This window comes from Zea mays, chromosome 2 (genome assembly GCF_902167145.1).
Source record: "Zea mays cultivar B73 chromosome 2, Zm-B73-REFERENCE-NAM-5.0, whole genome shotgun sequence".
Lineage (NCBI taxonomy): Eukaryota > Viridiplantae > Streptophyta > Magnoliopsida > Poales > Poaceae > Zea > Zea mays.
The window spans coordinates 193841451-193864434 of NC_050097.1; the positions used below are offsets into that span (position 1 = coordinate 193841451).

Consider the following 22984-nt stretch of genomic DNA (forward strand, 5'->3'; position numbering starts at 1 on the left):
CTCCGCTCCGCCCGACCCAGGGCTCGGACTCGGGCTAAGACCCGGAAGACGGCGAACTCCGCTTCGCCCGACCCAGGGCTCGGACTCGGGCTTAGCCCCGGAAGACGGCGAACTCCGCTCCGCCCGACCCAGGGCTCGGACTCGGGCTAAGACCTGGAAGACGGCGAACTCCGCTCCGCCCGACCCAGGGCTCGGACTCGGGCTAAGTCCCGGAAGACGGCGAACTCCGCTCCGCCCGACCCAGGGCTCGGACTCGGGCTCAGCCCCGGAAGACGGCGAACTCCGCTCCGCCCGACCTAGGGCTCGGACTCGGGCTAAGACCCGGAAGACGACGAACTCCGCTTCGCCCGACCCCAGGGCTCGGACTCCGCCCTGGCCTCAGTCGACGACCTCCGCCTCGCCCGACCCAGGGGCTCGGACTCGGCCTCGGCCATGGAAGACAGACTCGACCTCGGCTTCGGAGGAGCCTCCGCATCGCCCAACCTGGGGCGCAGGCCAGCCACGTCAACAGGAGGCGCCATCATCACCCTACCCCGAGCTGACTCGGGCCACAGGGAACCAGACCGGCGTCCCATCTGGCTAGCTCCGCCAGATAGGCAATGATGGCGCCCCGCATGCTCTGTGACGACGGCGGCTCTCAGCCCCCTTACGGAAGCAAGAAGACGTCAGCAAGGACCCAACCGCTCCGACAGCTGTCCCTCCGCCAGGCTCCATCGCTCCTCCGACGGCCACGACATCACACCAGCTGGGTGCCAAAATCTCTCCGGCTGCCACGACGGCATGTACTTAGTGCGCTAGCTCTCCCCCGCTAGACACGTAGCACTCTGCTACATCCTCCATTGTACACCTGGATCCTCTCCTTACACCTATAAAAGGAAGGACCAGGGCCCTCTTAGAGAGGGTTGGCCGCGCGGGGACGAGGACGAGAACAGGCGCTCGCTTGGGGCCGCTCGCTCCCTCTCCCGCGTGGACGCTTGTAACCCCCTACTGCAAGCGCACCCGACCTGGGCGCGGGACGAACACGAAGGTCGCGGGATTCCCACCTCTCTCACGCCGGTCTCCGGCCGCCTCGCTCTTCCCCCCTTCGCGCTCGCCCTCGCGCTCGACCCATCTGTGCTGGGGCACGCGGCGACATTCACTCGTCGGCTCGGGGACCCCCGGTCTCGAAACGCCGACAGGTGTTAACGAGGGATGGGACGGGATCAACCCTGTGCTGACCCCGTCCCTTAATTTTTGAGGGATGACCTCATACACCATTTTTGAAGAATATGCATTGACCCTGACTCTGGACCTCCAAACCAAACGCGGGTTAAGTTAGAATGATCTCATCTTATCCCTCTTGATCCTTCCTCGTCCCTCAATCCAAACACTACCTGTGTCCACGTTGATTTTAGACGATTTTCATCAAAGATATTTTCATATAAACAAGCTGAAAAACTAAGTGTTTGGTATCCTGAGCCGTCGGACAAAATCAGCAGAAAAGCTGAAATAAATAGACCCTATCTCATCTTGGTTGTGCCCCATTTCCCAAACATGAGTTCCCTAGGTTTGAGGGTGATAATATGAGATTGTGTCATGATCCCTATTAGATGTATTTGTGTACTCGGCGCACCCTTCTGTTCAGACGTGTTTGGAGAAGTATGTAAAGGGCATTATAGCAACCAGAGCGTATACATGATCGTACAAAAGACTGTTTTCCATTCTCCTCACGTAGTAATATAAAGTTTAAAATAAAAAAACTAAGGTGTATAGAGCTAAGTGCGCGCCAGTGTGCCCATCCTCCTCCCACTCCCCCTCTCACTCCTACGCGCACGCACAGCACCGCGCCCGGCAGGCCGCACTCCGCTCCACGCTCTCGCCCCGCACAATGCGCCGCCTCAGCCGCGCCGTGGCGTTCCTGCTGCTGCTCCTTCCCCTCGCCCTCGCGGCCACAACCACGATGGCGGCGGCCGTCGTGGCGAAAGCTCCCGCTGCGGCGGCGGCGCCTCCGAACGTGACGGCGGAGATGGCCAAGGGCGGGTGCAAGGCGTTCGCGGACCTGATCGCGGCGTCCCCCGACGCGTCGTCCACGTACCAGTCGGCCGTGGAGGGCGGCATGACGGCGTTCTGCCCCTCCGACGACGCCGTGAGGGCCTTCCTGCCCAAGTACAGGAACCTCAGCGCGGACGGGAAGGCGGAGCTGCTGCTGTTCCACGCCGTGCCGGTGCACTACTCGCTGGGGAGCCTCAAGTCCAACAACGGGCCCATGAACACGCTGGCCACCGACGGCGCCGCCAGGAGCTTCAACTTCACGGTGCAGAGCCAGGGCGACGCCGTCACGATCAGGACGGCCGCCGCCGCCGCGCCCGCGCGGGTCGAGTCCACGGTGCTGGACAAGGACCCCCTCGCCATCTACGTCATCGACGCCGTGGTGGAGCCCGTGGAGCTCTTCAAGCCCGCGCCGTCGCCGTCGCCGACGCCCGCGCCCGCGCCTGCCGCGGATGCGCCCAAGGCTGGCAACGGCAAGGCCGCCGCGCGCCAGCGCCACCCGGCGCCCGCCGTGGCCGACGCGCCCGGCCCCGCCGCGGAAGACGACGCTGCTCCTGTGGACCAGAAGGACGTCAAGAAGAGCGCGGCCGATGGCGCGCCGTGCTCCCGGTGGTGGCTCGCCGCCGCGCTGGCCGCGGCCTCGGCATTGGTTTAGCGATCCATGGACGGAAGTGCTTTGTTTTTTTTTGTCTTTTTTTTGTTTCTCCGGTGTTGATCCATTGGCGTGTGATCGTGGTTGTGGTGGCGTGCTTCGAGGTTTGTGTTTTTTTTTCTCGGTCGAGAGAAAATAGTGTATGCGTGCTTACGTATTCGTGAGTGAGGGTGAGGCTCAGTGCGAGTTTATGAGGAGGTGTTTGTATTTTTGGTTCTGACGGACGAGTGAAATCTGGGCACTGGCTGAATTGCCGCTTGTGACGACGACGAGCTCCCGGTGGTTTCCTTCTTGTCGCAGCTTTTGAGAGAGAACCAATTTTTAAATCGCCGGAACAAAATCTGACTTGCTACGGCCTTCGTGAGCAAAATGCATCGCCGGATCCTTCCTTGGCTCCGAAGCGAGTGCCGCCCCCCCCCCCCCCCCCCCCCCCCCCCCCTGCGCATTCATTTCTTGCGTCTCCAGTTGTCGGTGGATGCCATTGATTTGACGCTGGTCGCAGGTCATGCAACCCGAACTACACACGCCAAAAGTATACTCGTACTACTACTACACAGCAACAGCCAGTAATTAGAAAACAAGAATGTGCCCAGGCCAGGAGGAGTAATTAGAAAACAAGAATGTGCCCAGGCCAGGAGGAGTGGAGGACAAAGCGAGGCCGATCCGGGCGTAGCACAGCACAGTCACAGAGACACAGCACTGCGGAAGAGCCAGCACGAGCAGCACTGTTTAGCTCCGGGGGTTTTCTATTTTGGCCCCGGTCATTTGCGATGGAGCACGAAAGAGAGCAGAGCAGTGCAGCGCCACCGACAGAACGGTGGGCCTCCGACGCTGCCACCGCCCACTGGGTAATCCTCCCAGCATAGCCCAAACATCTTTTGATGCAGGAAAGTACTTTGCACCGTCGGTCCGTCCGTTTCACAGCATTAGTGCCCGAGGATGCCTTTGACTATTTCTAGGGGTGCGCGTTCGAGTCACTCTAATTTTTTGGGTTTTGTAATTCAATTAATTTAAATTGAGGTTCCAAAAATCGTCACTCAAAATTACAAAGGTTTTAGAGCAACTTCAATATTTATATAAATTGTAACTCTCTAAATCACAGATTTAATAAGTTGCTAATTAACTTTATGAGTAAAAAATACGAGTTCTTCAATAGTTTTCTAAATATAGGTTGTAGTTTTCTTTTGTATCTATGCACAAAAAAAGATAAGTCACAAATGTCATCAATTACCTTTATTATCTACATAATGCAGTCAATATTTTTTGTTTAATTAAAGGGTTGCTAAATAGTTGCCAAATATAGAGAGAAAATGAGATTAGATGAGTAGTTGCTAAATTTAGGAAGTTCATTTAAAGAACTGTTGGAGAAAAGTTTTTATGTTAACTACCTAAATTATCGATTTATGAAATCTTTTAGAGAACTAATGTTGCTATTACGTTACCCAAATATTCGGGTGCCCAAATTTTTGGGTTCAGATATTCTCGAACTATTGTGTCAACTTCATAAAAACACACACCCTACCAAATTAGTACAAAAACACGGTCTTAATAATGATATATATATATGCACGCAGAAACCAAAGCCAATATGCAATCACAAGTTCACACACTTACACATGATTATAGATATACAAATCGATAGTTAACAATAACACGAATACATGATACATGAAAGTTCGGGTAATTTGTGTATCTAATTGTGGTACCCAAATTACCCGAAAAAAGTTCGGGTTTTACAAGTTATCACTCGAAATTTTCGAACAAAATTTGGGTTCTAGTTATTTCGGTTTACATGTTTTTTTCTAGCCTAGCCCGGATGTGAAAATTGGGTGGCTGGTACAAGAATGCAGATGCGAAAAGAAGGTACATGTTCTAGAAGGAAGCGAATGTGGACACATAAACGGACTAAGGTTGTCTCCAGCAGCGTCCCCTAAATTCCATCCCCTAAAGGAATATTCTTTATCCTTTACAGCACACTTTAAAAGATTCTATCATCTATATCTTCTCAGTCTCTAGCAACGTCCCCTAAATTTCATCCTTTATACCTCATATTATATATTTTCTCAACCACATTAACAGAAATTTTAGAACCCGTATTTTTAAACAAAATATTGTCCATATAGCAAATCATTTTAAACATATATTTTTTAATATGTCATTTTCTTATCTTCATTGGCTTTCTTTTTTTATCGGTCCTTGGTGATGTGTCGTAAAAAATCCCCTTCTCTCTCCTTGCGTTGCTTTGCTTCCTGTTGTCGGACCTGCTGTTGCTGCTCCAGTTGCTGGTCGTGTTGTGTAGCAGCAAGGTGGTGGAAGAGAGCGTGGGGGATCAAGGCGACAGAGATCGAGGATGCCATTGCTCCCAAAGTTGCAGTGTTGTGCCTATGGTTGAGTGTTTCGCAGGTGGCGTAGACCTGCACCACCACACATCGTCGCCCGTGGCGATTGCTCCGCCGCTGGACCTACCCAGCTTCGGGAACCTCTTCGCGACGGACTCGACCGCACCCGTCGTGCTCCAACCTGCGACATGGAATGCGCGAGGGGAAGCTTCCACCCCGGCGGCGCGGGAGGGAGAGGGAGTGATGGATAGCGAACGCCCAGAGGAACTCCACATTTAGGGTGTCGAACGACGCACACTAATTTTACCGGAAGCTTTACCGTGCGTTGTTGGATGGATAAAGTAGCTCGGCGTCCTCCAAATTTAATGGACAGAACCATATATCGCTCCTTGTTGGAGACAGTCTAAGGGGAGGAAAGAGAATACCATATTTGGGTACACAATGGGTAGCGTCTTTTTCGCATCTGTATCTGTGTTCCGCTGGAGAGCTAAACAGTAAATGCAAATGGGACCCTCTATTTTTAGTTGGGGCAATTAACTATGTGACATCAGAAATTATACTCATTCCTTGTGTGCCACTGGCCCCACATGTTATACACACAAAAAACTTCATATATGCCACTTAATGGCAACCAAGGAATGCGTATAAAATTCAATGGCACATAGGAATTTTTTCCTTTTTAGGGATGCAATAAGGGAGTTGTTGGATACAACCTAAGAGCATCTCTAAAAGTCTGTGCAAAAAAATCCTAAAAAATGATTATGAGGGACATACTAAATCTTTTTTAGTGGCAGAACAAACAAATACTCCAGCAATTTCCCGAAATAAAAAAGTGAAACGAAACTAGACCAACATTTACAAATCTCAGGTTCTGACGTCACACTAGTTTGCCTCTACGGCTAGCCCATTCATACATGTCAATGCCCCTTTTATATTTGCTTCTCGCTATAACAGTAATCGGCCAACGCACGCCACCAATAATTGTGACGCCAATGCAAGGATTTATGTTTTAGTTCACAAATATTTATGGTTCACATACTATGTGCTTCTTTTTGTGCCTTTGCTAGAATGAAAACCACATCCTCCTTCCTTTAAAGCACTGGAGTACTGGACTCAATTCGTCAGCTAGCTAGCAAGCCAAAAAAGCGCGGGCACCATGCCTCGTTTCTAGGATGCACAGGCGCACGAAAGCGATTAGGGAAAGTATTTTTCTCGCGCATATTTACGGGAGCGATGCCTTATTTCTGGATCACTTATAAACGCGGGTGACAAAGGGGGTCTGTTGGAGCACAAAAAACAAGGTTTCACATTTGAAACTGGTTTTAAGGAGTCTTTACATGGCTTCTTGGATTTCAAATGCAAACCTTGTTTTTTGTGAAACCTTTTTTTTATTACATGGCTCTAAGTGTTGTTTAGTTCTCCTTACTTAGATTTAGTCAATTTCATATAGGATGTTTGAATAAATATAATCTAATTACAAAAACTAATTACATAGATAAATACTAAATGATGAGAACAATTTTTTAAATCTAGTTAATACATGATCGTCAAAATTTACTGTAGCGTCACATGAGCGAATCATAGACTAACTAAATTTAATAGGTTCGTCTTGTCATTTTTGTTCTCATCTATATAATTAGTTTTGTAATTAAACTATATTTAATACTTGTACCTACCGTTTATATCTCTGATGCGATGGGACTAAAATTTAGCTAGTTGTATTCCACACCCTAAATCAGCGGTTGCAACCACATGATCTTCTCGCTCTAGAAGAACTACAATTCATAAGTCATAAGACCATTCTCACTGGGTGTTTAATGAGCATTAAATAGGTTGTCATGTTAGCATCTTTGATAATGTGATAGTGTATTAATGATGAGTGATATGAAATGGTTCTCATGAGGATGACATCGTGATATTTGTGTCTTACATGTGACCTAGGAAAGAATAAAGAAGAAATTATGCTTCGTCAGCAGTTGTGTGTCTCCTATTTTAGACATCATTATATAAAAATTATAGATTACAGCGTAAAACATTATTTTGCGCGCATATATACACTCTCTGCTTGGGACAGCTTAATGATGGGTAGGGATGGATCCAAATATTTTCCAAATGTTAAACTTTATGTCTTCTTTCTTCAATTGCGAACAAATAAGATACGGAATTTATTATGTAAATTTATATTCTTGTTTTAGTATCGAGCTTATTAAGATTCATAAAAAGTAAATCTTAAATTCGTTCTATATCTCTTTTTAAATAATTGATATAAAATTCGAATACAAATACTATTCGAATTTGAATGTTTTTTCACCTTTTTCGTTATAGGGAGAAAATAATGCACAAAAAAGTATACAAAAGTTTCTTCTTGTCTTCAATAATATGCTTAACAACATAGCTAAATATCAGTACCAAATTATATACACAGTTATGCTAAAATATTAGATTTATCATATAATTATGATGTTTTAGGAACACCCTAGATTGATGGGTACGATTGGGGGCCTAGGCCACTGGGCAACAACCTTCTGCTATTGGCTAGCGAGGATAGTTTTTTATCATCAGCAAGAAACTTTCTTGTTCCTTGATGCCTTAACAGGTGGTACGACGTTACATGTCAGTCAACATTGCATGACACTCCTATCACAATGTCATGTGGAGTCACTTTAAGTCTTGACATATGGGTCAGAGTGTCAAATCTTGAAAGGTTTGTGAAATGGGTGTCAATTTTCAAAATTTATGGGTCGTCGAGAGATTTTAAAATTTGATACCTAATTCATAAGTGTTTAAAGATTTGACACCCCTATCACAATGACATGTGGAGTCACTTTGATTCATTAACATGTGGGCCAAAGTGTCAAATCTTGAAAGGTTTGCGAATTGGTTGTCAAGTTTCAAAATTTATACCGTCGAGAGATTTTGAAATTTGACATCTAGTTCGCAAGCTTTTTTTTATTTGACACCCCTATCACAATGACATGTGGAGTCACTTCGAGTCATTGATATGTGGTCGAGGGTGTCAACTCTCGAGGGCTTATTTGGAAGCAAGAGTATTGGATGATATTGAGGGGGCTATAATCCCTTGTTATTCAAAATTGAATAGTAAGAAATTATGGCGACCCAATCCCCTTCAATATCCTCACTTCTAAACATGCCCTAAAAGATTTGCTAAATGAGTGTCAAATTTCAAAATTTCTCCAGGCCGTCGGAGCACTTATGCTATGTTTGTTTACCCTCTAGATTATGTAATTTAGCTTAAATAAGTTGAGAGGTAAACAAAAAACATAGATTATTCGGTGGATTATGAAATCTAGATACCTAGATTATAATAATCCATACACAGGTTAATAAGTGCTTATATGATCTATAAGTTGGATTATATTATTCTAGTTGGGGAGCGGATGTGAATAGAGTCGTCCTATTCCTATTTTCTAGGGGTTATCTAGAGACGAAGAGTAGAGCGGCTCCAATAATCTCTCGATTCAAGTATCGTGCTAAAATTGGGAATGAGTTCGCTCGCCAAAATCAATCGTATGCTGAGTGCTCTCGTTCATTCCTCTCTCGCAAAATCCCTCTGCTCCTCCATCCCACTGCGGTTGTGAGGATCTTCGTCGTCGTGCGTTAACTCTGATGAATACGCTGCCACCCCTTCTCCTTCCTGTGCTCACGCTGGCCCCTTTTCTCCCTTCATTGCTCCCACGTCGTCTCCCATGCCCACGGCTCCAGTGCCTCCCTCTCCTCCTCGGTTCTTCCCCTTCGTGGTAAGGACCCATCGCCCCCTTGCGTGGCCTTTGCGCTCGCGAATTGCATCACCTGACACGAGCCAGGGACACCAGGTGAGGTTGCCCCTTTCCCATTGCGTGCCCTTTGTGCTGCATAGAGAGAGTTATCTCTGCATTGATCTTCTGTTCTAGGAAAACCACTGTCTTGCGCAAGTCTGTAGCCTCCACAAAAAGCAAAGGAGAGGAGCATAGAGTTATTTCTTCATAACTGAAATTTCTTATAGCTTGTCAATTATGAAATTTCTTCATAGAGATGTATTGTTGGACCCTGTTTGGTTGTTGCATTTCGAATTGACAGGCTATACTATCTGCTAGTCTAATTATTTTTTAGCCAAAAAAGTAGGAAGATAATAGATTAATCTTGCTTAATGAGAGTTGTAGTCTCACAAACCATTTAATCAGAGTTGTAGCTTGCTAGTCAATGAATATGCTGAGTGTTTAGTTTGCATTCAAGTTTGTTCTATGTCAGCTCGTGTTTAGTTTGCATTCGAGACTTTGGTGTGTGTTCAGTTAGGTTTGAGGGCGATGCACGACCTTTGGCCTATCACTAACGCTTCTATGTCAGTTCATATTTGGACCATATCTTCTGGATGTTCATATTTTATACATCATGAGATTGAAGACAAATGTTTGCAAATGCACATGGAGGTTGAAGACAAGGATAGAGAAAACGTCATTTTGATGCACTCCCCAACCAAACGCAAGAACAAAGCGGCTCTGCTCGAATACGCTCTCCAACCAAACAAAAAAACGGAGCGACTCCATTCTGTCACACCCGGTTTTAAAGGACAAGCCGGGTGCATCTCATACATGCGCCAAGAAGACAACATATATAATAACAGAGTGTATAGAGATAAATGTCATAAAACATCAGAGTAATTATTACATAGCGGAAGACTTATTACAAAATAAAAGTATAACCATAAAGCGAACTAAGGATCGTCGGCGCCAATGTCGACTGGGAAACGCCACCTAGATCAGATCGAACTCCTCAGTGTTAGGCGGCTCCTCCTGAACCACCTGATCATCTCCTGTGGGGGGGGGGTGTGAGACAGCAAGGGTGAGCTCACACATGATCATAGCTCAACAAGTTGTGGGGAACCAGTGGGCATAAACTCGCAAAGGTGTGAGTTCATGTGATGTGTAAGGCTAATCAATGATAGGGGTTAAAGCTGAGCATTGCTTTTAAGTAGTTGGTCAAAATTTTATTAGCAGTTACTAAGTGTAAGTAAATACCAAACCATAAATAAAGTAATAGAACAAAATTAATAATAATCCCATGCAATGCAAATGACAAAATTGAATTTAAGTTCCATAATTTAAACATCAGAGAGTCCTGAGCTGCTCATGACCGCGAGCACGGCTAGTATACCAGTTTTACACTCTGCAGAGGTTGTACCCTTTACCCACAAGTCATGTTACCCATCTGCCAAGGGGTCGCGAATCCCATACACCTCTACCTAGGAAGCGCGGCAGGGCAACACTACGAGGCCTTTACAAAGTTCCACTAGCTTCCGAAAACCCGCTACAGTTTATAGGAAGTTCCAATGCAGGGTTCCTGGCTGACTGCCATCGCAGCAAAATCAACCAGGGACCTCCCTACACTGACCACTCCCCTACTGCCCTTGCCCCTTTCGGGTAAGGTAGTCTTCCACTAGCTTTCCTAATTAGTCAGCCAAGGGCGTCCCATTAAACCCTTGTGGTGGCACGTGGTTCTCAAGTTAAGCTCTATGTTCCAATTAACATTAATGATCTCAACATGAACATAAACAGAATAACAAGAATAATTGGAACATAGATATAATAAATGATTATCCCAAAACCATGTAAAGCAATAGCAAACTACCCAGTGATTCAGGGGTAAACAAGGTAATGAGATAAACAATCTAGGGTGACCTATTGGGTCCCATCAAAATTAACCTATGCATGGATAAGTGATATTAAAGAACATTATTGGGTAAAAAGTGGTCAAGGGCACAACTTGCCTGGCACTTGAGATTCCAGGTACCAACTTGCTTTTCAGATGACACGTGTCCTCGCGCTAGTCGTAGCAATACAAACAAACATGGTATAGATAAAATTAACATCACACCAAACATAAAAACAAACTGAATAATAATAATCTACACGTTGCTACGAGACTAACGCAACTTGAACAGATCAAATCGGAGTTAAAACGAAGAAGATACGAATTTCCTAAGGTTTTATGTATTTGATACAAGATTAATTAAGAAATAAATTTTAATACCATTTTTATGTTAAAACAGAGACACTATGTAATAAACAACATTATTACAAAATTATAGAAACTGGAATGGACTAATTTGGACTCAATATGAATTTTATATGAATTTATAAAGTTCTAGCAATTATTTTTCTATTAAAAATCTATTTAATAATCATTTTCTCTGATTTTATTATGTTCTGGACTGCGCCTCATTTACCGGAAAGTACAGGGGGCTCGGGGTAAAACTCCAGAGACACGGTGCACAGTAACTAATGGACGGCGGGTTCTATTTCAAAGGAACCTAGGGTCTCTTATGCTAAAAAGCCAGAGCGAAAGGGTATCTTGCGATCACAGCCATCCGATCAAGGGTGGACGCGTGAGATTAGATCCCCGAACCGGTACGCTCCGACGACGCTCGGATCCGGATCCGACGGTCTAGCACGTCAGTAGCCTAGAGTTCAGATGTGACCGCCCGATCGAAATCCTAGGGCGCGGGTTCATCCGATCAAGGGGTACGCACAGACCTATTCCTAGCCGTCCATCAAAGATCGAACGGCCACCAGCTTTCTCCCTCACCCAGCACAGGTCACGGCGGCGAGCCATCCGAACCGCGGTGGGAGCTCGCCGGCGCGCACGATTCTCCGCCCAAGCGCCCCCAATACTAAAATTGATCGCAACTACGCGACGAGGAGGGCGAGGCGAGTTGATTGAATGGGTTTCTTACCGACGGAACGAGGCGCAGGAGCGTGGCCACGGCGATGGGCGGAAGTTCGACGGTGGCGGCAAATTGGGCGCACACCGGTCACCCTCTGAGCCCACAATTGCCACCCAACCGGTCCAGGGGCTTGGGCGAAGCTCACTGTCCGCGCGCGAGGCCACAATTTGGCTTCGAGCACGACCGACGACGAGGGAGCAATCTCACAGCGGAGACGGCGATGGTTTGCAACGTCCAGAGCACTAGGGTTTTGGTGAATGGACGAGATTCAAGGCGGTCTAGGAGGGCTCCAATTTGTAGCTGCCGAGACCCAGGGCTCCTCAACCGATTCCATGATTTGCGTGGTTGGATCTCTGGTCGTTCCGAGCTTCACGGCGCGCGATGGGGAAGGAGTCCGGCGCTTGGTTGGAATGGGATTGAGCGAACATACGGGGCCCGCAACGATGCAAAAGGAACCGCAGAGCCCCAGGGTGATCCCATATAGCCGCGCGAGGATCGGTTCGTGGCGGTATTATCCGAATCCGAGGATCACGCCAGGACCAAGTTCGCCCAGTCGCCCAGGTCGCGCGGGCGAAGGAAGGGGGCAGGTCTGACGAGTGGGCCCCGTCAGGCAGTGAAAGGGGGCGGTGGAGAGAATTGGGCCGCGGAACGGATAAGGAGATGTGGGCCGGCTGCGTGGAGTTTGGAGATGGGCCGACGGGATGAAGTGAGCCCAGGCGTGTCCCATTTCTCTTTTTTTTTATTGTTTCCATTTCCTATTTTAACTTGCTACTTTGCAATTCAATTTGAATCAAATTTTTAAATTGTGAATTTTTATTCATTTTAAATGTACAAGTTGAACCCAACTAAGATGGCTTATCTATTTTCTTTATATTTATTTTCTTTATCATTTAGTATTCTTTCTTCTCTTTCTCGAATTCTTGAATTCCTTTTGGGTCTTAAATTCTAGTTTGGACTTTAGTATACTTCACATTATTCCATGTTGTCACAAAATGCATACAAGTAAAATTCCAGCATGATGCACAATTTTAATGGCATATATTCTTTTATTAATTGTTTGCTTTTGTATATGGTGTTCACATGGAATGATGCATAAAAGGGTAAACCCACATAAGGAATTTTTTTTCTATTGGTATTATTTCTAGCAATTTACAAAGTGGGTGTTACACATTCTGCTTACCAAACATAGGACATAGTTGTCGGGGACCATAATTAGGGGTACCCTCAAGGCTCCCAATTCTCAGCTGGTAATCCCCATCAGCACAAAGCTGCAAAGGCCTGATGGGTGCGATTAAGTCAGGGATCAGTCCATTCGAAGGACTCGATCACGCCTCGCCCGAGCCTAGCCTCGGACAAGGGCAGCCGACCCCGGAGGATCTCCGTCTCGCCCGAGGCCCCCCTTCCAGCGACGAACATATTTCCGGCTTGCCCGAGGCCCTGTCTTCGCCAAGAAGCAACCCTGACCAAATCGCTGCGCCAACCGACCAGATCGCATGAGCATTTAATGCAAAGGTGGCCTGACACCTTTGAGAGTCGCCTAGAGGGGGGAGGGTGAATAGGGCGAAACTGAAATTTACAAAGTTAATCACAACTACAAGCCGGGTTAGCGTTAGAAATATAATAGAGTCCGCGAGAGAGGGTGCAAAACAAATCGCAAGAGAATAATGAAGTGAGACACGCGGATTTGTTTTACCGAGGTTCGGTTCTCTCAAACCTACTCCCCGTTGAGGAGGCCACAAAGGCCGGGTCTCTTTCAACCCTTACCCTCTCTCAAACGATCCCACGGATCGAGTGAGCTTTCTCTTCTCAATCACTTGGAACACAAAGTTCCCACAAGGACCACCACAAGATTGGTGTCTCTTGCCTCAATTACAAGTGAGTTTTGATCGCAATGAAGAATCAAAGAAAGCACGATTGCAAAAGCCAAGCAACAAGAGCGACAAATAACACACGAATCACTTTCTCTCTCAAGTCACTAATCACTAATGATCTCTTTTCTCAATTGTGAAACTTGGAGAGATGGAAGCTTTGAATGTGTCTTGGAATGAATTGCTAGCTCTTGTATTGAATGTTGAAGGTTGGAATACTTGGTTCAAGTGAATGGAGGTGGTTGGGGTTGTATTTATAGCCACCAACCACTTCCTAGCCGTTGCTCCATTCTGCTGAGCGCGGACGGTCCGCCCGCCTGGTCCGGACGGTCCGCCCCTGTAGATCAACGGCTGAAAACGCAACGGTCAGCAGTAACAGCTATATCAACGGCTATATTGCATTTAATGCGTCGTCAGATGTTAGATAAAGCCAGTCGCGGACGGTCCGGTCGTGCACCCCGGACGGTCCGCGAGGCCGCTATAATTCATTTTTCGGAACCCGTCACCTTCGGGTTTTTCGGTTCCTTGCCTACCGGACGGTCCGCGCCTGAGGCCAGACGGTCCGCGCGAGGTCTCAGATGGTCCGCGCTTTTCCTCCAGACGGTCCGTAGTGCAGACTTGGATTTTTGTATTGGTTCTGTCCGAGGGTCACCCTGGTGTTGCGGACGGTCCGCCGCAAGGGCCCGGACGGTCCGCGCTTGGCCTGTTTTTCCAAAAAGCTTCTCCTGTCCGGAATAATCTACGGTATTCCGGACAGTCGATTTAGTAGTTGTAGATGAACCTTTGGCACCTGTAGAACATATAATCTAGAGCAAACTAGTTAGTCCAATTATTTGTGTTGGGCAATTCAACCACCAAAATTAATTAGGAACTAGGTGTAAGCCTAATTCCCTTTCAATCTCCCCCTTTTTGGTGATTGATGCCAACACAAACCAAAGCAAATATAAAAGTGCATAATTGAACTAGTTTGCATAATGTAAGTGCAAAGGTTGCTTGGATTTGAGCCAATATAAATACTTACAAGATATGCATGGATTGTTTCTTTATTATTAACATTTTGGACCACATTTGCACCACAAGTTTTGTTTTTGCAAATCCTTTTGTAAATTCTTTTCAAAGTCCTTTTGCAAATAGTCAAAGGTAAATGAATAAGATTTTGCAAAGCATTTTCAAGATTTGAAATTTTCTCCCCCTGTTTCAAATGCTTTTCCTTTGACTAAACAAAAACTCCCCCTAAATGAGATTCTCCTCTTAGTGTTCAAGAGGGTTTTGATGTATCAATTTTGAAATACTATTTTCTCTCCCTTTTGAACACAATAAAATACCAATTTGAAATTTATCAATTGAGAATCATACTAATTGAAAAACTCTCTTTTTTTTTAAAAAAAAATTTAGGTGGTGGTGCGGTCCTTTTGCTTTGGGCTAATACTTTCTCCCCCTTTGGCATGAATCGCCAAAAACGGAGTCAGTAGAGCTCTTAGAATTTCTCTCTCCCCCTTTGGTCATAAATAAACGAGTGAAGATTATACCAAAAGCGGAGTCCTTTTCTCCCCCAAAGATGGAGAGTTGCTTGGAGTGACGGCGAAGGATGAGTAACGGAGTGGAAGCCTTTGTCTTCGCCGAAGACTCCAATTCCCTTTCAATACTCCTATGACTTGGTTTGAAATAGACTTGAAAACACATTAGTCATAGTATGTGAAAGAGACATGATCAAAGGTATATAAATGAGCTATGTGTGCAAATTAACAGAAGAAGTTCCTAGAATCAAGAATATTTAGCTCATGCCTAAGTTTGTTAAAAGTTTGTTCATCAAGAGGCTTGGTAAAGATATCGGCTAATTGATCTTTAGTATTAATGTATGCAATCTCGATATCCCCCTTTTGTTGGTGATCCCTAAGAAAATGATACTGAATGGCTATGTGTTTAGTGCGGCTATGCTCAACGGGATTATCCGCCATGCGGATTGCACTCTCATTATCACATAGAAGAGGAACTTTGGTTAATTTGTAACCATAGTCCCGCAGGGTTTGCCTCATCCAAAGTAGTTGCGCGCAACAATGTCCTGCGGCAATGTACTCGGCTTCGGCGGTTGAAAGAGCTACGGAATTTTGCTTCTTTGAAGCCCAAGACACCAAGGATCTTCCCAAGAACTGGCAAGTCCCCGATGTGCTCTTTCTATTAATTTTACAACCCGCCCAATCGGCATCGGAATAACCAAGTAAATCAAATGTGGATCCCCGAGGGTACCAAAGCCCAAACTTAGGAGTATACGCCAAATATCTCAAGATTCGTTTTACGGCCGTAAGGTGAGCTTCCTTAGGGTCGGCTTGGAATCTTGCACACATGCATACGGAAAGCATAATATCCGGTCGAGATGCACATAAATAGAGTAAAGAACATATCATCGACCGGTATACCTTTTGATCCACGGACTTACCTCCCGTGTCGAGGTCGAGATGCCCATTGGTTCCCATGGGTGTCTTGATGGGCTTGGCATCCTTCATCCCAAACTTGCTTAGAATATCTTGAGTATACTTCGTTTGGCTTAGGAAGGTGCCCTCTTGGAGTTGCTTCACTTGAAATCCTAAGAAGTACTTCAACTCCCCCATCATAGACATCTCGAACTTCTTTGTCATGATCCTACTAAATTCTCATTCCTAGTGAAGTTGTTGAGCTCCTCTTGCATCGCCACCACCTAATCCGAATCTTGGAGTGCTTCCTCTACCCTGTGTGGCTCAATAGAGGAAACAAAAGAGTAATGCTCACAAAATTGTGCAACACGAGATCTAGTGGTTACCCCCTTATGAATGTCGCCGAGGATGGTATCGACGGGGTGATCTCGTTGGATTGCTTGGTGGACTCTTGGGTGTGGCGGCCTTTGCTCTTCATCCTCCTTGTCTTGATCATTTGCATCTCCCCCTTGATCATTGCCGTCATCTTGAGGTGGCTCATTTGCTTGATCTTTTACTTCATCAACTTGAGCTTCATCCTCATTTTGAGTCGGTGGAGATGCTTGAGTGGAGGAGGATGGTTGATCATGTGCATTTGGTGGCTCTTCGGATTCCTTAGGACACACATCCCCAATGGACATGTTCCTTAGCGCGATACACGGAGCCTCTTCATCACCTATCTCATCAAGATCAACTTGCTCTACTTGAGAGCCGTTAGTCTCATCAAACGCAACGTCACAAGAAACTTCAACTTGTCCGGAGGACTTGTTAAAGACTCTATATGCCCTTGTGTTTGAATCATATCCTAGTAAAAAGCCTTCTACAGTCTTAGGAGCAAATTTAGATCTTCTACCTCTTTTAACAAGTATAAAGCATTTGCTACCAAAGACTCTAAAATATGAAATATTGGGCTTTTTACCGGTTAGGAGTTCGTATGATGTCTTCTTGAGGATTCGGTGTAGATATAACCGGTTGATGGCGTAGCAAGCGGTGTTGATCGCCTCGGCTCAAAACCGATCCGAAGTCTTGTACTCATCAAACATGGTTCTTGCCATGTCCAATAGAGTTCGATTCTTCCTCTCCACTACACCATTTTGTTGTGGCGTGTAGGGAGAAGAGAACTCATGCTTGATGCCCTCCTCCTCAAGAAAGCCTTCAATTTGAGAGTTTTTGAACTCCGTCCCGTTGTCGCTTCTAATTTTCTTGATCCTCAAGTCGAACTCATTTTGAGCTTGTCTCAAGAATCCCTTTAAGGTCTCTTGGGTATGAGCTTTTTCCTGCAAAAAGAACACCCAAGTGAAGCGAGAATAATCATCCACAATAACTAGACAGTACTTACTCCTGCCGATGCTTATGTAAGCGATCGGGCCGAATAAATCCATGTGTAGGAGCTCCAGTGGCCTGTCACTTGTCATGATGTTCTTGTGTGGATGATGGGACCCAACTTGCTTTCCTGCTTGGCATGCGCTACAAATCCTGTCTTTCTCAAAATGAACATTTGTTAGTCCTAAAATGTGCTCTCCCTTTAGAAGCTTATGAAGATTCTTCATTCCAACATGGGCTAGTTGGCGGTGCCAGAGCCAACCCATGTTAGTCTTAGCAATCAAACAAGTGTCGAGTTCAGCTCTATCAAAATCTACCAAGTATAGCTGACCCTCTAACACTCCCTTAAATGCTATTGAATCATCACTTCTTCTAAAGACAGTGACACTTACATCAGTAAAGAGACAGTTGTAGCCCATTTGACATAACTGGGATACGGAAAACAAATTGTAATCTAAAGAATCTACAAGAAAAACATTGGAAATAGTATGGTCAGGTGATATAGCAATTTTACCTAAACCTTTGACCAAACCTTGATTTCCATCCCCGAATGTGATAGCTCGTTGGGGATCTTGGTTTTTCTCATATGAGGAGAACATCTTCTTCTCCCCTGTCATGTGGTTTGTGCACCCGCTGTCGAGTATCCAACTTGAGCCCCCGGATGCATAAACCTACAAAACAATTTTAGTTCTTGACTTTAGGTACCCAAACGGTTTTGGGTCCTTTGGCATTAGAAACAAGAACTTTGGGTACCCAAACACAAGTCTTGGAGCCCTTGTGTTTGCCCCCAACAAACTTGGCAACTACCTTGCCGGATTTGTTAGTAAGCACATATGATGCATCAAAAGTTTTGAATGAAATATCATGATTATTTGATGCAGTAGGAGTTTTCTTCTTAGGCAACTTGGCACGGGTTGGTTGCCTAGAGCTAGATGTCTCACCCTTATACATAAAAGCATAGTTAGGGCCAGAGTGAGACTTCCTAGAATGAGTTCTTCTAATTTTGCTCTCGGGATAACCGGCAGGGTACAAAATGTAACCCTCGTTATCCTGAGGCATGGGAGCCTTGCCCTTAACAAAGTTAGATAAATTCTTTGGAGGGGCATTAAGTTTGACATTGTCTCCCCTTTGGAAGCCAATGCCATCCTTGATGCCAGGGCGTCTCCCATTATAGAGCATACTTCTAGTAAATTTAAACTTTTCATTCTCTAGGTTATGCTCGGCAATTTTAGCATCTAATAATGCTATATGATCATTTTGTTGTTTAATTAAAGCCATGTGATCATGAATAGCATTGATATCAATATCTCTACATCTATCACAAATAGACACATGCTCAACGGTAGATGTAGAGGGTTTGCAAGAATTAAGTTCGACAATCTTAGCACGTAGTATATCATTTTTATCTCTAAGATCGGAAATAGTAACATTGCAAACATCAAAATCCTTAGCCTTAGCAATCAAATTTTATTTTCTACTCTAAGGTTAGCAAGAGAATTATTCATTTCCTTAATCTTAGCAAGCAAATCATCATTATCATTTATAAGATTGGGAATTGAAGCATTACAAATATGGGAATCAACCTTAGCAATTAATCTAGCATTTTCATTTCTAAGGTTGTTAATGGTCTCATGGCAAGTGCTTAGCTCACTAGACAATTTTTCACATTTTTCTACCTCTAGAGCATAAGCATTTTTAACCTTAACATGCTTTTTATTTTCTTTGATTAGGAAGTCCTCTTGGGAGTCCAAGATATCATCCTTCTCATGGATGGCACTAATTAATTCATTTAATTTTTCTTTTTGTTGCATGTTTAGGTCGGCAAAAAGGGTACACAAATTATTTTCCTCATCACTAGCATTATCATCACTAGAGGACTCATATTTAGTGGAGGATTTAGATTTAACCTTCTTTCTTTTGCCGTCCTTTGCCATGAGGCACTTGTGGCCGACGTTGGGGAAGAGGAGTCCCTTGGTGACGGCGATGTTGGCGGCGTCCTCGTCGGAGGAGGACTCGGTGGAGCTCTCATCGGAGTCCCATTCCCGACAAACATGGGCATCGCCGCCCTTCTTCTTGTAGTACTTCTTCTTTTCTCTCCTCTTTCCTTTCTTGTCGTCGCCCCTGTCACTGTCACTAGATATAGGACATTTTGCAATAAAATGACCGGGCTTACCACACTTGTAGCACACTTTCTTGGAGCGGGGTTTGTAGTCCTTCCCCCTCCGTTGCTTGAGGATTTGGCGAAAGCTTTTGATGACTAAAGCCATCTCCTCATTGTCGAGCTTGGAGGCGTCAATTGGTTGTCTACTCGGTGTAGATTCCTCCTTCTTCTCCCCCGTCGCCTTAAATGCCACCGGTTGTGCTTCGGACGTGGAGGGTTCATCAAGCTCGTTGATCTTCTTTGAGCCTTTAATCATACATTCAAAACTCACAAAATTCCCGATTACTTCCTCGGGAGTCATTAGTGTATATCTTGGGTTACCACGAATTAATTGTACTTGAGTAGGATTAAGGAAAATAAGTGATCTCAAAATAACCTTAACCACCTCGTGGTCATCCCATTTCTTGCTCCCGAGGTTGCGCACTTGGTTCACCAAGGTTTTGAGCCGGTTGTACATATCTTGTGGCTCCTCCCCTTGGCGAAGACGGAAGCGACCGAGCTCCCCCTCGATCGTTTCCCGCTTGGTGATCTTGGTGAGTTCATCACCCTCGTGCGCGGTCTTGAGTAGGTCCCAAATTTCCTTTGCGTTCTTCAACCCTTGCACCTTGTTGTATTCCTCCTTGCTTAGAGAGGCGAGGAGTATGGTTGTAGCTTGGGAGTTGAAGTGCTCGATTTGGGCCACTTCGTCCGTATCATAGTCTTCATCCCCTATAGATGGTACCTGTGCTCCAAACTCAACAACATTCCATATACTTTTGTGGAGTGAGGTTAGATGAAATTTCATTAAATCACTCCACCTAGCATAATCTTCGCCATCAAAGGTTGGCGGTTTGCCTAATGGAACGGAAAGTAATGGAGTACGTCTAGATGTACGAGGATAGTGTAAGGGGATCTTACTAAACTTCTTGCGCTCTTGGCGCTTAGAAGTTACAGATGGCGCATCGGAGTCAGAGGTAGATGTTGATGAAGTGTCGGTCTCGTAGTAGACCACTTTCCTCATCCTCTTGTGCTTGTCGCCTTTCCGATGCGACTTGTGGGAAGAAGATTTTTCCTTCTTCTCTTTGTGGTGAGAAGAAGAAGATCTTTTCTCCTTCCGCTTGGAGGAGTCCTTCTTCTTCTCCTTCCTCTTGGTGCGGGACTCTTCCGATGAAGTGCTCCCTTGGCTCGTAGTGGGTTTGTCGCCGGTCTCCATCTCCCTCTTGGTGTGATCTCCCGACATCACTTCGAGCGGTTAGGCTCTAATGAAGCACCGGGCTTTGATACCAATTGAGAGTCGCCTAGAGGGGGGGGGGGTGAATAGGGCGAAACTGAAATTTACAAAGTTAATCACAACTACAAGCCGGGTTAGCGTTAGAAATATAATAGAGTCCGCGAGAGAGGGTGCAAAACAAATCGCAAGAAAATAATGAAGTGAGACACGCGGATTTGTTTTACCGAGGTTCGGTTCTCTCAAACCTACTCCCCGTTGAGGAGGCCACAAAGGCCGGGTCTCTTTCAACCCTTACCCTCTCTCAAACGATCCCACGGATCGAGTGAGCTTTCTCTTCTCAATCACTTGGAACACAAAGTTCCCACAAGGACCACCACAAGATTGGTGTCTCTTGCCTCAATTACAAGTGAGTTTTGATCGCAATGAAGAATCAAAGAAAGCACGATTGCAAAAGCCAAGCAACAAGAGCGACAAATAACACACGAATCACTTTCTCTCTCAAGTCACTAATCACTAATGATCTCTTTTCTCAATTGTGAAACTTGGAGAGATGGAGGCTTTGAATGTGTCTTGGAATGAATTGCTAGCTCTTGTATTGAATGTTGAAGGTTGGAATACTTGGTTCAAGTGAATGGAGGTGGTTGGGGTTGTATTTATAGCCACCAACCACTTCCTAGCCGTTGCTCCATTCTGCTGAGCGCGGACGGTCCGCCCCTGTAGATCAACGGCTGAAAACGCAACGGTCAGCAGTAACGGCTATATCAACGGCTATATTGCATTTAATGCGTCGTCAGATGTCAGATAAAGCCAGTCGCGGACGGTCCGGTCGTGCACCCCGGACGGTCCGCGAGGCCGCTATAATTCATTTTTCGGAACCCGTCACCTTCGGGTTTTTCGGTTCCTTGCCTACCGGACGGTCCGCGCCTGAGGCCGGACGGTCCGCGCGAGGTCTCAGATGGTCCGCGCTTTTCCTCCGGACGGTCCGTAGTGCAGACTTGGATTTTTGTATTGGTTCTGTCCGAGGGTCACCCTGGTGTTGCGGACGGTCCGCCGCAAGGGCCCGGACGGTCCGCGCTTGGCCTGTTTTTCCAAAAAGCTTCTCCTGTCCGGAATAATCTACGGTATTCCGGACAGTCGATTTAGTAGTTGTAGATGAACCTTTGGCACCTGTAGAACATATAATCTAGAGCAAACTAGTTAGTCCAATTATTTGTGTTGGGCAATTCAACCACCAAAATTAATTAGGAACTAGGTGTAAGCCTAATTCCCTTTCAACCTTTATCCTGACGCACACCCTTCAGTCAACAGAGCCGAAGTGACCGCAGTCACTTCGCCGCTCCACTGACCGGCCTGACAGAAGGACAGCGCCGCCTGCGCCGCACCGGCTGCAGTGCCACTTGACAGAGTGAGGCTGACAGGCAGTCAGGCCCGACCTCAGGCACCATAGGAAACTCCGCTCCGCCCGACCCTGGGCTCGGACTCGGGCTAAGCCCCTGAAGACGGCGAACTCCGCTCCGCCCGACCCAGGGCTCGGACTCGGGCTAAGCCCCGGAAGACGGCGAACTCTGCTCCGCCCGACCCAGGGCTCGGACTTGGGCTAAGCCCCTGAAGACGGCGAGCTCCGCTCCGCCCGACCCAGGGCTTGGACTTGGGCTAAGCCCCTGAAGACGGCGAACTCCGCTCTGTCCGACCCAGGGCTCGGACTCGGGCTGAGCCCCGGAAGACGGCGAACTCCGCTCCACCCGACCCAGGGCTCAGACTCGGGCTAAGCCCCGGAAGACGGCGAACTCCGCTCCGCCCGACCTAGGGCTCGGACTTGGGCTCAGCCCCGGAAGACGACGAACACCGCTTCGCCCGACCCCAGGGCTTGGACTCATCCCTGGCCTCAGCCGATGGTCTCCGCCTCGCCCGACCCAGGGGCTCGGACTCGACCACGGCCACGGAAGACAGACTCGACCTCGACCTCGGAGGAGCCTCCACATCACCCAACCTAGGGCGCGGACCGACCACGTCGACAGGAGGCGCCATCATTACCCTACCCCAAGCTGACTCAGGCTACGGGGAACAAGACCGGCGTCCCATCTGGCTCGCTCCGCCAGATAGGCAATGATGGCGCCCCGCACGCTCCCTGACGACGACGGCTCTCGGCCCCCTTACGAAAGCAAGAGGACGTCAGCAAGGACTCGACAGCCCCGACAGCTGTCCTTCCGCCAGGCTCCAGCGCTCCTCCGA

General features: G+C 46.6%; 1 protein-coding gene across 1 annotated transcript; it reads left to right on the top strand.

The window, feature by feature from the left end:
* Positions 1 to 1779: 1779 nt before the first annotated feature.
* LOC100274174 (Fasciclin-like arabinogalactan protein 2) lies at positions 1780 to 2945 on the top strand. The gene has a single exon (NM_001148548.1). It carries the CDS (start codon positions 1868 to 1870, stop codon positions 2681 to 2683), a length of 816 nt encoding a protein of 271 aa, NP_001142020.1. The 5' UTR covers positions 1780 to 1867; the 3' UTR covers positions 2684 to 2945.
* Positions 2946 to 22984: the final 20039 nt, after the last annotated feature.

Excerpts from the sequence above, each read along its gene's own strand:
- LOC100274174 (NM_001148548.1), top strand. The coding sequence starts at position 1,868 with ATGCGCCGCCTCAGCCGCGCCGTGGCGTTCCTGCTGCTGCTCCTTCCC.